General features: G+C 38.6%; 1 protein-coding gene across 1 annotated transcript in view; it reads left to right on the forward strand.

The window, feature by feature from the left end:
- Window positions 1-13,920, forward strand: part of USP7 (ubiquitin specific peptidase 7) — a 69,094-nt gene that overhangs the window by 34,700 nt on the left and 20,474 nt on the right. Inside the window, exons 3-11 of the mRNA XM_050317118.1 lie at window positions 1,272-1,470; window positions 2,887-3,025; window positions 3,726-3,814; window positions 4,513-4,621; window positions 9,312-9,442; window positions 12,170-12,224; window positions 12,759-12,839; window positions 12,930-13,020; window positions 13,789-13,871. Coding sequence (XP_050173075.1) covers window positions 1,272-1,470; window positions 2,887-3,025; window positions 3,726-3,814; window positions 4,513-4,621; window positions 9,312-9,442; window positions 12,170-12,224; window positions 12,759-12,839; window positions 12,930-13,020; window positions 13,789-13,871 — 977 coding nt within the window. The remainder of the gene's footprint in view (window positions 1-1,271; window positions 1,471-2,886; window positions 3,026-3,725; window positions 3,815-4,512; window positions 4,622-9,311; window positions 9,443-12,169; window positions 12,225-12,758; window positions 12,840-12,929; window positions 13,021-13,788; window positions 13,872-13,920) is intronic.

Consider the following 13,920-nt stretch of genomic DNA (forward strand, 5'->3'; position numbering starts at 1 on the left):
TAATTTTTTAAGTAGGGTGTCAACCAGGACTCATCTATTTAAAAGTGGCTCAACACTGTCTCTGGTGCTGAGTGAACCACTGCTGCCCGTGCACAGAAAGGACACATTTGTTGTGTAGTGTGTGCCTTGTCACAATTTCGTGATCAGATTTCTGGCTGGTGTCGTTGTACCTCAGTGCTTTTTGATTTCAGGTGTCACTGCACATGTGACACATCAGTTCTGCACCCCCATGGGTGATGTGAGAGCAGCAGTGACCGGGTGCTGCCTGCTGCCCTCTGTGCTACTGGAGCCTCCTCGCACCCAGTAACAAACCAAACCGTGTTACACCAGTGTCAGGCTGGAGCCGTGGAAAAGGAGTGCCTTGTGCATCCCTGCCCTGCAGAAGTGTTGGGATAAGCTGCAGTTACTCCCTCCCTGTGTGCAATATGAGGCAATCACAATAAAGAGAGCCCAACCTTGCACCTTGCCGAAGCTGTCACAGTCCCCAGCACCCTGTTATAGCTGGGTACAACAGAAGCATGACAGATTGTGGTATATGAAGAACTGGTTATGTGGGAAGAAGGAGAACTTAATTGTGTGTGTCAAAATAAGCTCTTTAAAAAAAAAAGTGTCTCATTTTACTTTGTTTTAGACCACTAAAAATCTCTAAGGCTTTGAACACCACAGAGAATACAGGACCCTACTCTTGAGCTGTTCTTCAGCAAACTGGTATGAGATTTGAAAAAAAAATCCAACAGCCAACCTATGGGGTTCATCTGTTTTGAAAATACACCATTGCAAGCAAAAACCAACTAAATGATGACTTGATATCAACAGGGCATTTCAACAGATTGTGAAAATCCTTTGTGCATGTGGGTTCATGCAGGGAGCTGACTTAAACTGTGCTGTGGAGATGCTACTCAAGAAGAGTTAAGAGTGGGCTGTGATTTAGTTGTAAAGCGTTTGATGTCTCTGTGTTGCTGCACCCGCTGCTTTAGAAGAAATTCGATTGGTAACAAATTCTAGTGCTGAAGAAGTATATAAGGGAAGAGTGTACAAAAGGAATGTGTCTTCCAGTGCTCTGTTTGCCTGAATGGTGTTGCAGTGTTTTTCAAAATGAAAAAATTGAAACTTAACTAATAAAGTAGTTCAGCGTCTCTCGAGGATGGGGATGTTTTTGTTGCTTCCAATATCCCACTATGTGAAACATGCTCACATGGCATGATTTTTGAAAAAGGCATTTCTGAGTGACAGCATAATTTTTTTCAAATAATTCTGTGTATGTGTTACAGATACAAGTTGGCGATCAGAGGCAACATTTCAGTTTACAGTCGAACGCTTCAACAGATTGAGCGAGTCAGTTCTCAGTCCTCCCTGCTTTGTACGGAATTTGCCATGGAAAATCATGGTCATGCCACGACTCTACCCGGACAGACCACACCAAAAAAGTGTAGGATTCTTCCTTCAATGCAACGCTGAATCCGATTCCACGTAAGACCCTTTTCATTACTGTACAAGTCCTCACTTGACACTGGTTAATCTATTGCATGACATACAAACATTCACAAAAGATACTTCACCTAGCTTTCTGCAAGAGGAAAGAAGTCCTGCAAGGGTGTGATCCCCTTTCCTCCTCACCTTTCTAAATCTCAAAGCCTAAGAGTAATCCCCTTTTTAGGATGAGCTGAAAATACCTTGTGTAACTAGAAGTTTGTGGTAGAATCTAGATACATTTCTGTTTGACTGCTGGGGGGGAAGTCCTTGACTGACAGTTTTGTTGGCATGGGAAATGTTCTGAGTTTATTTCAAATGGAAGTGGTACTGGAGGTCCTCTAACCTTGCCAAGCTATAAATCCTACCCTGTGAAGCATGTGAGCAGGTAACTGCTACCACTGGAGGCACAGCAGGGGATGATAGTGGAGTTCATCCCTCATCAGGAGAGATGAACACATATATGTTCTTGGAGTCCTGCATGCAAATCAAAATTGGTTATCTTTGAACACCTTTCTAAGTAATACAAAAATTTTAAAAGATAACTACAAATTTCTGGGGCACTCCTGCAGCTTATCCTGCCAGAGTGCAGACCCCACAGGCATCCTTTTCCATTCTCACACCAAGTCTCACAAAGCTACTTGTTCATTCTGAATAACAAGTTGCTCTTTTTCATCAGTTTTGTCATTTAGAAGGTGAGTGCTCAGTGCAGGACATAAAGAAAAAAGTTGGAAGTGTATTAACAAGTCGCAGAAGAAGTGATTCATTTGCAAATAGTCACAGAAAAAGGATAATGTGATCTCTAAAAGTACCAACCAAGGTGCAGCTGGTGGAGCTAAACAAGCAGTAATGCCACTGCATGAGGCAGTGGCAAGACTTTGTCTGAGCTGGCATTCAGACTGATTGTCTTGCACAAGTAGGGTGATTTTGAACAGGAATGCTCATAAAGAAGTGCTGCCGAGACAGTTGGTGTTGGGGAGTTGATCTTGTGGGAAGGAGGGTGGAACCATCTCCTCCTTTCCTTAACCAGAGGCTGAGATACCACACTCTGTAGACACCAGGAGCACTTTGAGTTGGCTCATCCATCTGCATTAAAGCAGATCAGAAGTAGCTCACCTCTGAGAGCAGTCAGCTCTTAAACCCCTCTTACCTGCAATTGCCTGACAGTAGTTTATTAACAACACTGTTGCCCTAAGAAAAATTTCCATTCCGAGTTCACATTCATAATGTGGCTTCAGAAAGCCCCAGAGGTTCATGCCCTCAATAGCAATTAACCAAGTCTTAGCATCTAAAAAGGAAAAAAAAATTACCACGTGTGAAAGTAATGTACCAAAAATGCCTAACAAAAAAATTATGCTAATGACTATAATAAACTCGGGTTTGAATGGGTTTCAAGTGTTTCTTCTGTATTTATAGGTCATGGTCCTGTCATGCACAAGCAGTTCTCAAGATAATAAACTACAAGGATGATGAAAAATCATTCAGTCGTCGTATTAGTCACTTGTTCTTTCATAAGGAGAATGACTGGGGCTTTTCCAACTTCATGGCCTGGAGTGTAAGTAATTGGACATGTATTAATCTATTGCTAGATAGGAGCAGTTTTGTACTTGTACTCCTGCATACTGAGATGCCAATTAAAAAAGGGTGTTTTTCCCAAGCTGATATTTTTTCTATCATTGCTGTGGATTGCTTTTCAATTTCTTAAAAATCCCTGTACTAAATTTTTGTAGAGTGCTTTTGCTTATGTTGTAATTTAAATACTCCCTCATTATTTTCTGCATATCTGAGTGCCTGTGTTTTGTTTCCACGGTATGATAGTGGCATTCTGAAGCAACATAAATTTGTTTGCATTTCCATGTGTTCTCTCTATATGTGTATGGATATTTAAGGCCCTAGTAATACTACTAAGGTTTATCTTGAATTGTGACAGCTTTTATAGCATTTGCAAAGGTTCTGGAATATTATCCAGAAGAAGCAGAACATTTGATTACCAACTCTTATACCATCAAAAATGGAAAAACCATTGCAAAATCTTAAAAGGCAGGGACAAGTTTCCTTTATTGAGACATTAAAAAAGGATTAAAATATATTAAGCTGAAAATCAGCTGCTTTGGTGTCCTTCAGTTTTTCTTCTTTAATTTATTATTACTGATAGCTCAGTCTTGGAAATTAGAAAGTGATGTCTAATTGGATGCTTCTCTCCAGTCATGTTGCAAGCTGCACTTTCATGTTCCTGTGTCATTTCTGTTTTACAGGAAGTTACTGATCCTGAAAAAGGCTTTATAGAAGAGGACAAAGTTACTTTTGAAGTCTATGTTCAAGCAGATGCTCCACATGGAGTGGCGTAAGTATCTGATTAAAAACAAATGAAGTGAAATTCTTAATTCTAATATTTTTGCTTTACTTGAGATTGTTCAAGTATTTTGTGTTACTGCCACTTTCAGGCTTTGATCAGTCATTCTCACTTCACTTCTAATTGGTGAATTCTCACATGGCAATATAGTCACATGGAGATTTTAGTATAGCTTAAATTTGTTTGTGTGAGGCAGCATAATGTTGTGGAACCTCAGCTTCTGTGTGAGTTGATTTCTGGTTTAACACCTCTGCAGTTCTGGCCTCAGCATTTGTGATCTTGGAGCTGATGGGGTGTCAGATGCAGTGAAGTGGCTTTGCTGTCTAACCTGCCTTGGTTTACAGTTGCTGTAACATTTCTCCATGTGAGTTGTTTTACTTCATGGCACTTGTAATCAAAGTGCTTGTACTGAAATGGAGACTTGCCCTTAAAAGTACAACCCTGGGGTCCAGTGCACTTGCATAGTACATAATTTTTCTTCCATATAGGACGTATTTAAAAAGAAAACAATCACAAAGCATTTAATTGCAAAGACTGTTGTTACTGGCAGGCAGGAGTGAAGTGTAGTTTATTTGAACCTTCAGTAACAGTGAAGAGTAGCTGAGATCTGCCAGCAGCACTACCTTAGAACAAATGCCCTTTATTATAGTTAATACAGAGCTATCTTGTTTTTAACCACTGTTTCCTAGGTGGGATTCAAAGAAGCACACAGGATATGTTGGCTTAAAGAACCAGGGAGCAACTTGTTACATGAACAGTTTGTTACAGACTTTATTTTTCACAAATCAGCTACGAAAGGTGAGTAACCTGTGAAAGAACATGAGGTTGCTAATTGAAATAGCCAATGTTATAAATGCTTTAGAACAGAGCAGTGTGTTCCTTTTGACTCCTTTATCCTCTTAGAAGAGTTGGACTTACATGCTGATGCACATCTTGCTGGAGGCTGAGGAGTTTATGGAACATAAACTTTTGTCTTCTACTGAAGACCTGAGCTCAAGGGGTGTTTCTTTGGCTGTGTTGTATGCTAATATTTCTAGGAATTGCTGGGGGGAGGCAAAAGGGATGACTGCATCTTGCAGATGAAAGTTGGAAGTAATCTGCCTTTTTTGAAAGAGTTATAGTTTCAGTAGTTCAAACAACTTAATTTTATGTTTGCTTTGTTGAAATTTTTTATTTACTGTAGATATAATTTCTTTGCTGGAAAGAACTTCTTTAAATATTGTTGTAATAAATATCCAAAGCCAGGATAAAATATGCTAGATAATGTGCCATTTTAAAACAGTGCAGTACCCTTAAAGGGGTTAAAAACATAAGCCATGACTTGATATTGGAAATGGTTATCTGGAAGAGGGGATAAACTTGGTAAAAAAAGTAACTCAGCACTATTTAGTTTACTGGAGTGTCCTATTGATTCTAATTCATCTTCTGCCTATTTCTGCATTTGCTGTACGTCTTTTAGTGAAAATGAACTGTTCTACTTAGGCTTTCTCTTGTGTAGACTAGTTGTTACCTTTCTATTAAACTTTCTTTTCCCTTTTTAATGTACTTATTTTCCATTGTCTTCGGTTTCCTACCATCTTATTACTTATATCACTGTGGCCTATAAGTGTCCCAGTTGGCCTCTCTCTTTTGCAATGTGCTGTTTACTCTGAAATAGCACATCAAACTCCAATAGACTGTAACTGAGATCTTACCAGTGCCATGGACAAGAAAGAAATACGTGACTTGTTTTACACGATGCACCTGTTTCTTTTTTGCAGGAGGTACAATTCACTCATTCAGCGTTTCATTCATTGTAATGCCTGTTTTTTTTTGCTCAGCTCATAACTCATAATGTTTGTGCATTTTATGTTTTTGGACAATTTCACTTTGCTGTTCAGAGAAAAAAGTATTTTTGTAATGACTCCATCTAATCCAATTGAGCAGTTTGTTTCAGAGCTGTCTTGTAGTCAGTAAATCAATATGTATCACATGAAGTGATCTTGTTCTGTAAAGAAGAAATGCTTTTTGGGATACAGCTTTGTTTCAACTGAACTAACCTTTTCAAGCGTTCCCCTGTGCTTCCCCCCAAGCCCAAAATAAATAGCAGTTTTTGGGAACTGTTAATATCTGGATAGTGGCAAGCTTGATTTACTGGCTGGTTGCTGCAGCTTCCTTTATGGAAATGGTCCTGAACATCAGTTGGTACAGATCAGGAAGAATCAGTAGTTGTCCTGTCTGAAAAAAGTACTTTTCACAACACTTCTGTTTTCACTTTGAGCAAACTCATTCCTCTTAAAAACTGAGTAAAATAAAACACGTAGCATCCTCGGTTTGCTTCTCACCATATCCATTATTTCTGTGAATCCTTCTTACTCGGAAGAAATAAAGATTTCTATTGCTGTTATTTAGAGCTTTGTTCCCAGAGAAGCTGCTGTCAGGAGCAGAGCTGGACAAGCAAAGAACAATAGCAAAGGCAAACAGGTACCTGTGGAAAGGCAGACCCTGGGGAAGCTGGGGGAGGATTGATGGAGAGGTCCTTTCTTCTTTGCTCTGCCTCCAGACAGCAGATGGGACGTTCTTGGGTATTTGGAGTGAGAACTCCCTTTTAAGCTACCAGGCAGCTTCAGAGGTAGAGAATAAAGCCAAGGAACTCTCTCTTCTGAGCATATCTTTGTCTGTGACAGATAAATATATGCTTAGTTGTAGTCCAGGCAGGCAAGGAGCAGTAGTAACTTCCCAGATAAGTCCAGGTTTGATCTTGGACTGTGTTACAGGAGTTGTCCCAGAACTGTCATTGGTGCCTCCAGCCTGTCAGTACTTGGGGCATCCAGTCCATCTTGAAACTTTTTGCTGGTTCCCTTGAAAAATTCCCCACAATTCATGAGAACATTGCAGGATGTTCATATAGCTACATAAAAATAATAAATCTTGGTCCAGTGCATTTCTCCCTGCTCTGGCTCTCCTCGAGGTATCCAGTATATTTCACTTAACCTTGGAATTTCATACACAGTATTTTCTTCCCTTCTTCAAGTAATTCTTGGCTTCAAGCAATGTGTTCAAGGTTATCTGTAGCATCCTTTCACTATGTAAATATCTAAAATTTTTCTCATATCTGTCTGTTGCTTATAACCCCTGCCTATACATGTCCCTGTTCCTCTTTTGTGTTCATTTCCTGAGGGAACTTCTCAGGTCTTAAATAAGAGGCTGCTTTTTCAAGTGGATCAGAATGCCTCACTCCTTGATCTTGAGATCAAGCTTTCAGAATTTGAGAGGGTAAGACATAAAAATAAGGGTTTGTAGTAAGGCATAAAAATAAGGGTTTGTAGAGGATCATATTTGAAAAGGGGTTTGTTTTAGTGTTGAGAAACACTCTAAGCTTAGAGAAATAAACTTCAATACCACCTGTATGCACAAACAGGATGGAGAACCAAGACAGGCTGAGTTAAATGTCTCATTTGGATTAACATATGTAGAATTTCAGAAGAAATAAACCCAATGTTTTTATTCAATGGCATCTGGAATGTAGGAATTATAAGTAAATTGTGAATGACTATTTTAATATTACTTGAGAGGTAGAGGAAAGGAATGAATTGTCCAGGTGGTATATGAGGAAAACAAACAAGAACTAATTGTAAAGGATTTGGTTCATTGTCAAGTTATTCTGAACTCCAATTAATGCATTTTTTGATGGAAGAGTCAAACACAGGTTTGACTTTTAACCTACTGTAGGTTTAGCATTTTAATATTTATTTATTTAAAATGTGTCAGCCCTGACTGTATTTGTATTTTGTCATTACTTGATTTTTGTACCTTGTTTCTATTTGTTTAAACATAGCATGTAATATATATTTAGTTTTTAAAAAGCATTTATAAGATGTTAAAGAAGTTAATAGTGGTTGATTATAGAGATTTGGAAGACTTAAGATGGCCATTCAAACTTCTGTTTCTACCTTTAACCAGTGACACCCACTCATAAAAGGGTTTATAAACTGGGGGCAGGGAGGGGTTTTGGGTTAACTCTGTGAGATGCTGACTTGTTTTTATGTTCATATTTCAAAGCAAGAAATTAGTTTTGCTTGTAAAATCGAAGGTGTAATTCTAGCTATTCGTATTTGACTTGGAGTTTGCCCAGATCACCATGTTTAACTGCAACTCTGCATTTGGATGATAAAAATATAGCAATTAAAAATTATTTACTTTTTTAACCTCTTTCTAACCTTAGGAAAGAAAGTTTCATAATCAGCATGGTCCAGCTTTCCAGTAGGTTGTGTGGAGAGGTTGTGGGAGATGCTCAAAATTCAGCTGGATCTGATGCTGAGCAACTCGACCCAGCTTTGAACTTGGCACCTCTATGGGCAGGAGCAAAGTTCAGAACTTCTCCACTTTATAGTGACTGGATCACTATAAACGCTTAAAACAGTGCTTAACTCATTAGAAAAGTTAAAGAATTATTGAGTTTTAATATTTAAAACTGGGTGCTGATGATAAAATTGAAGATTCAGTTTTCTACAATTCATAAAAGCAGGATAAGTTGGAGGTGCTGCACCTCTCTGGAATCCAGGCTAAGGCACAAACACAGGGAGAGCTGAGATCCAGTTCAGCACTTCACTCACAGAAATGGATCATTCCCTGTTGTTTCACAGGCAAAAATTCAGGGGGCAGTTTTTCTATCTTTTAACAGGTTATTTTCTCATATGCTATGGAGTCTTTTTAGTTTCATTTGTTGTTACCTAATCTTCTTCCAGGGTTGTCTGTTTTCTTTTTATGTCTATGCTTCTTAAATGAACATCTCCCTGTAAATACATTTGGTTTTCTTTTCCTTTTCTCTACATATATTGAAGCACACTTTCAAAAAAGTAAATCTCCTTTCAGTTCCTGTTGAACTTTCTTAATCCTTGTTTGGTCTATTTGTGTAATTTCTTTGTTCTCAATCCTTCCCAGATCAGTATAATCAGTGAATTGAATTGTTAAGCTGTTTATTTGCTGGACAGTGATGACGTTAAGTAGGAGTGAATGAATGTGTCAGGGAATCTCAAAGCTTCCTCTGACATCTTTCCCCATGTTGACCATTTCTGTTTTCATTCACTTGTTGTCCTTTATGGTTTCATGTGGTTGCTTTTTCACAAAACAAGTTATTTTCAAAAGCCCGTAGTGTTGACCATCATATCTGTGACGATTGCATAGATAAACCAGGCGTGATAACTTGTTTAAAGGTGTTAAATGCTTTAGTGCATTTACTGTTGTAGGGTGGAATAAGGGAACTATTTAGATAAAATAAGCATGAATGGAATCTGTTGTTCACATCTTTCTAACCACTGTGCTTCAAAAAGAGTCATTCCAGACAATTAACGTTTTTACATTACAGCACAAGATTTTTTTCAGACTGTTTTGAAGTGATGATTAAATTGAGCTCTGTGAAGGAAGTCACTGAAGAGGAAAGAATGCATTCAACAATATGAGCAATAAACTTTTCCTTAGATACTAATTGAACTAAATGCTTTTTCAGGCTGTGTACATGATGCCCACAGAAGGAGATGATTCATCCAAAAGTGTTCCTTTAGCATTGCAAAGAGTGTTTTATGAGCTGCAACATAGTGACAAACCAGTCGGAACTAAAAAGTTAACAAAATCATTTGGGTAAGTTTCAGAAATTTTTGACTATTTATTGGGTTTTTACAGGCTTTATAAAGCTATTCTTTAAAAAAGGTTCTACTTAAATGAGGTTATTTTTAGAGATGTGCAGAGAAGTCTTAATATAACAGTGATAATTGTTAACTTTTAGTAGTTCACTTGGGTAGGTTTTTATTTATAGTCTGTACTAAAGACAGCTGATCCAAAAATCAGATTTTTTGGAAAGGGGAATGGTACACAAACACAGCTGTTAGTAGCAGGGTTATCATTTACCTGTTACCTGAAAATTGTGTGATGCATTTGGCTTAAATGAAATAGAGAACAAAACAGTTGTTGAAATATTGCAGTTGATGTATTCTTAATGTCTTTAAAAAATTAATTCTGTTTTAAATGTAGGGAATAGCAGTAATTTTCATTTCCATGTGAGTTCTGCATTGGGGGCTGCTGTAGAATGATTTAGAACTGTTTAATGCAGTGTTCTGCTTGGTGATTTAAAGCTTAACAGGAGTATCAGCTGCATGAAGTAAAGGTGTTGGAGCACACACAGAGTAATTCTGTGCATTTCCTCGTTCTAGCACCCTCTTTTCCCCCAGAGAACATCCACAGAAAAGCTTGCTTCTTAATCTCTTTTTTGCCCAGTATCCAGTTGACTGCCTAATATTGGTCTGGTTGTTTTCTTGTGAGATGGTTTTAGAGGGTGTAATGGTAAATCTGGAGTATTTAGACATAGAATTATACATTAGAGCTAAACTGAGAGTGGGTTTTTGTGTGTTTTACGAGCGTGATGTTTTAGCTGAGCACAGGTTAGGACAGAAAGATTATGATTAGCATAACCTTTACAAGCCTTCTCCTTGCAAGTCCTGTAAGTGTGGAGTAGGATTTTATTAAAATCTGTTCTAAAATACTGTATTGTGCATTACTTTGTTTCACTGTATGTGTAGACTAGTTCTGTAGTAATATTGACAAGCACTTTTTTATTTAAAAACGCATGAGGAAGTTTGTATCAACTTTTTCACACGGCTGCCCTGGTGTTCATCCTGCATCTGCTGCTTAACCCTTGTAGTGGTGCTCTGTCCTAATAAAACCTGTGTCTTTGCAACCTCTACTTTGCACCTTTTTGGGGAAGTTTAAAATGAAATCAGGAACCTCAGTGTTGTATGTTTTTCTGACCATACACTCTTCCTACTAGCACACTGTATATTTAGTTTATCAGTGCTCCTGCTGTCCTGTTACATGGGAAGGACTTGGTGAAAGTGTAAATATTTCATCTTGAATTAAGATCCCAGCTGTGTCATCTTTAGTAGCATGAAGAGACCTTTCCCGAGGGTGTTTCAGATGCTTGACTTTGTATCTGAGAACAAGAATTTAAAAATGTGTTCATGCCTGCTTTCATTTTTGGGAAGGAATTTTTGAATGTGTTTCAAGATCTGGGTTTCCCCCTTCCCTCGCCGTGGAATCAGGGAGTGTCTGACCTTGTGAGCCCTACCTAAGTGCTGTTTAGAGTATTATTTTTTAGTGGGTGTTGTGAGTTTCTAACTAATATTGGCTTCTTTAAGTAGAAACTGATGGCATGTCTGACAGAGCCCTTTTAATCCTAATTTTAGTATGTAACCATTTCTTGGTTTTGTTCTTTAAGCTGGGTGGTGTTTCAAGCCTAGGGAGTCAGGACATTATTTTCCATTTTTAATTATCTAACAGGTCACTTCATTAACCTTTTAAAGTGTGGACCCCCACACAGTTGTTGGCACAATGTTGAGATGAGTGTGCTGCCGTGTGACAGTGGGGGTGAGTCACAGAGAGGAGAGTGGGAGGGAAGATAAAGTCAGTAGTGCTCCTGATCACCTCTGTGCTGGTGACTTCCAGGGCTGGGGTGGAACATCAGGCTGAAGCTGGAGCCTATGGTCAGCAGGGCTTATTTCATGTGGTTGGGAGTGGGGACTGCTGCAAGAAGAGTTGTCAGAGACTTAAAATTCTAAAACCATTCTTGAGTTGAAGAGCTCACAGGAGAAAGTATTCCATGCTGGAACCAGAAACATTTCACGTTTCTCGTTTCGTTGAAGGCAGTAGTGCTGAGCCCCTTGGCTGCACTGTGCACCTTGGCTGTGAGGCATTTACAGACTGCTGCTCTCACCCCTGCTGTCACACCAGTGTGTTTGCACATGGGCAGTTCAGAAGGCTGAAGGCCTCCTTGGAGTTACTGTGTGCCGAGGATTAACTGTTTAGATGAGCACAAAGGAGCCAGTCTTTCCTATAAATCCATTTGCTTCCTTTCATGTGCTGAAATAATCCCTGAGCACTCCTTGACTGCACCTGAAGGACCCTCAGAAGAGGCAGCTAGAAACACACTGTGGGAGCTATTCTGACAGCATTGAATTGCTCCCAGGTTTTTTCTTCAAGAGTTTTTTTGGCATGAACTGAGGCTAGGTTGTAGACTGGGTGAATTCTCCTGCCTCTCCAGCTGGCTCTGCCTGCCCTCCCTGTCCCCAGTCCCCCAGAGGAGAAGGCAGGTGGGCACAGAACGGCTGCCAAAACATCTCACAAGTTCACTGCCCCTTCCTCCTGCTGAGGGAATCCCACAGAACTAAAGATCCTGTGCTTCAACCAGTACTGAACCTCAGTCCTTACATCTTGCTGTGCGTTACATTCTTGATCTGCTGAGAAATCACAAAAATGTCTTTTGAGCTGTAAGTTTTCTTCACAATTAGTAATGTTGTATTTATTTGCCTTACAAAGGTGGGAAACTTTAGACAGCTTCATGCAACATGATGTCCAGGAATTATGTCGAGTGGTACGTTTGTACTATTTCTTGCTGATCTGTGATGCATAATGTTGTTTCTTGATGCTGTGTATATATAATAAAATTTACTAACAATCTGAGTAATAGTGGCCTTTGATTAATTTAAATTAGGTTTCAAAGGCAGAGTTTTTGCCTTGGTTTATTTCTTTATAAGAATTGGGATTGCTTATGGGCTTTTCCAGGTGAGGAATTTTTAAAGAATAGGGAAGCTTGAAAGTAACTGAAACGTGTTAGTGGTGCTTTTATAGCCGTGGAGAGAAGTGCAGTTTTGAAGCTACAAATACATTGTTACATCTGTGGGGTTTTCCAGACTCAAAGGAATGTAGCTGGGGTAGTCCTCAGTGCAGGTTTTAGGGGGAAAAGGAGGATTTAAAGGACTAGAAAGGAGATGCCAGTACAAACAGACTAACATTTCATTTTTGTCTAAGTGATGTAGAGTGTAATTAGTGAAGTAGTCATCTGTATGTGATAAATAAATTAAAAAACTGCAAGATCACCTTATGTAAAAACTAATTTTTCTTTCAGCTGCTGGATAATGTGGAAAATAAAATGAAAGGCACGTGTGTAGAAGGCACTATTCCTAAATTGTTCAGAGGGAAGATGGTGGTATGTATTTAATACTTCTTAAAAAGATAATTACATTTACTCTGTTACTTGTATGCATTGAAATTCTTTGGCTTTTTGTTTTGTTTACAGTCTTATATCCAATGCAAGCACGTAGACTATCGATCTGAACGAATAGAAGATTATTATGACATCCAGCTAAGTATAAAGGGAAAGAAAAATAGTAAGTGACATACTGTGATATGCACTTATTAAATAATTCAACGTGTTGGACTTCAGTGCCTTATGATTTCAGATGGTTTTGTTGGTGCACAGCAATTTGAAAATCTTTGCTTTAAGACACCTAATTGAAAATATTTTCTGCAGAAAATGTTTTTACCTGCCTTAGCTTTTTTTTTCCCCCCCTTATCCCTGCTCCTTCCTCCCTAATTCTGTCACTGGTATTTTTTCAAAAAAGTCCATGAACTTCAGGAGTTTTCCTGATGTCATAAAACTGCATACTCTGCCATGGTGACAACATATAAATTATTAAAAATAATTTATATATAAAGATGAACTCGAAGGAAATAGATTCCTATTTAGACCTGACCATAGTAATAAGCAAATAAAAGGAATGAACTCATCAGAACAGCATAACAGTGGTCCCTTATCATCTCTTTACTGAGTGCTTGGAGTACAAGGCATGAAAAGGGATGTGTAAGAGTCCAGCAGACAGAGTCATCGTGCTGCTCAACAGCTGCAGAGTGAGGAGTTTTGGAAGACAGTTGTAACTCTGATTTTGAAATCTATTGATACCCTTACGTATGCTCCTACAATTTGGTGCATTTCTGGACACTCTTAAGCAATATAAAAACTTTTAAAAGTAAAGACAGAAATACTCAAACACAAACTCTCACGTCCTAATGTGTTTTTTGATAATACATTGCAGGCTGGAGTAAACTTACTTTTTTACTCCTCCTTCTGTACAACTCCCCAATCTTTTCTCATTTAGTTTTTGAGTCCTTCATTGACTACGTTGCAGTGGAACAGTTGGATGGTGACAACAAATATGATGCAGGAGAACATGGCTTGCAGGTATTTTTTAATCTGCTTTTAAATATTATTTCTTTATCCTTGATAAAAT

The sequence above is a fragment of the Myiozetetes cayanensis genome, unplaced genomic scaffold, assembly GCF_022539395.1.
Source record: "Myiozetetes cayanensis isolate MyiCay16 unplaced genomic scaffold, myiCay2020 scf20-37, whole genome shotgun sequence".
NCBI classification, from domain to species: Eukaryota; Metazoa; Chordata; class Aves; order Passeriformes; family Tyrannidae; genus Myiozetetes; species Myiozetetes cayanensis.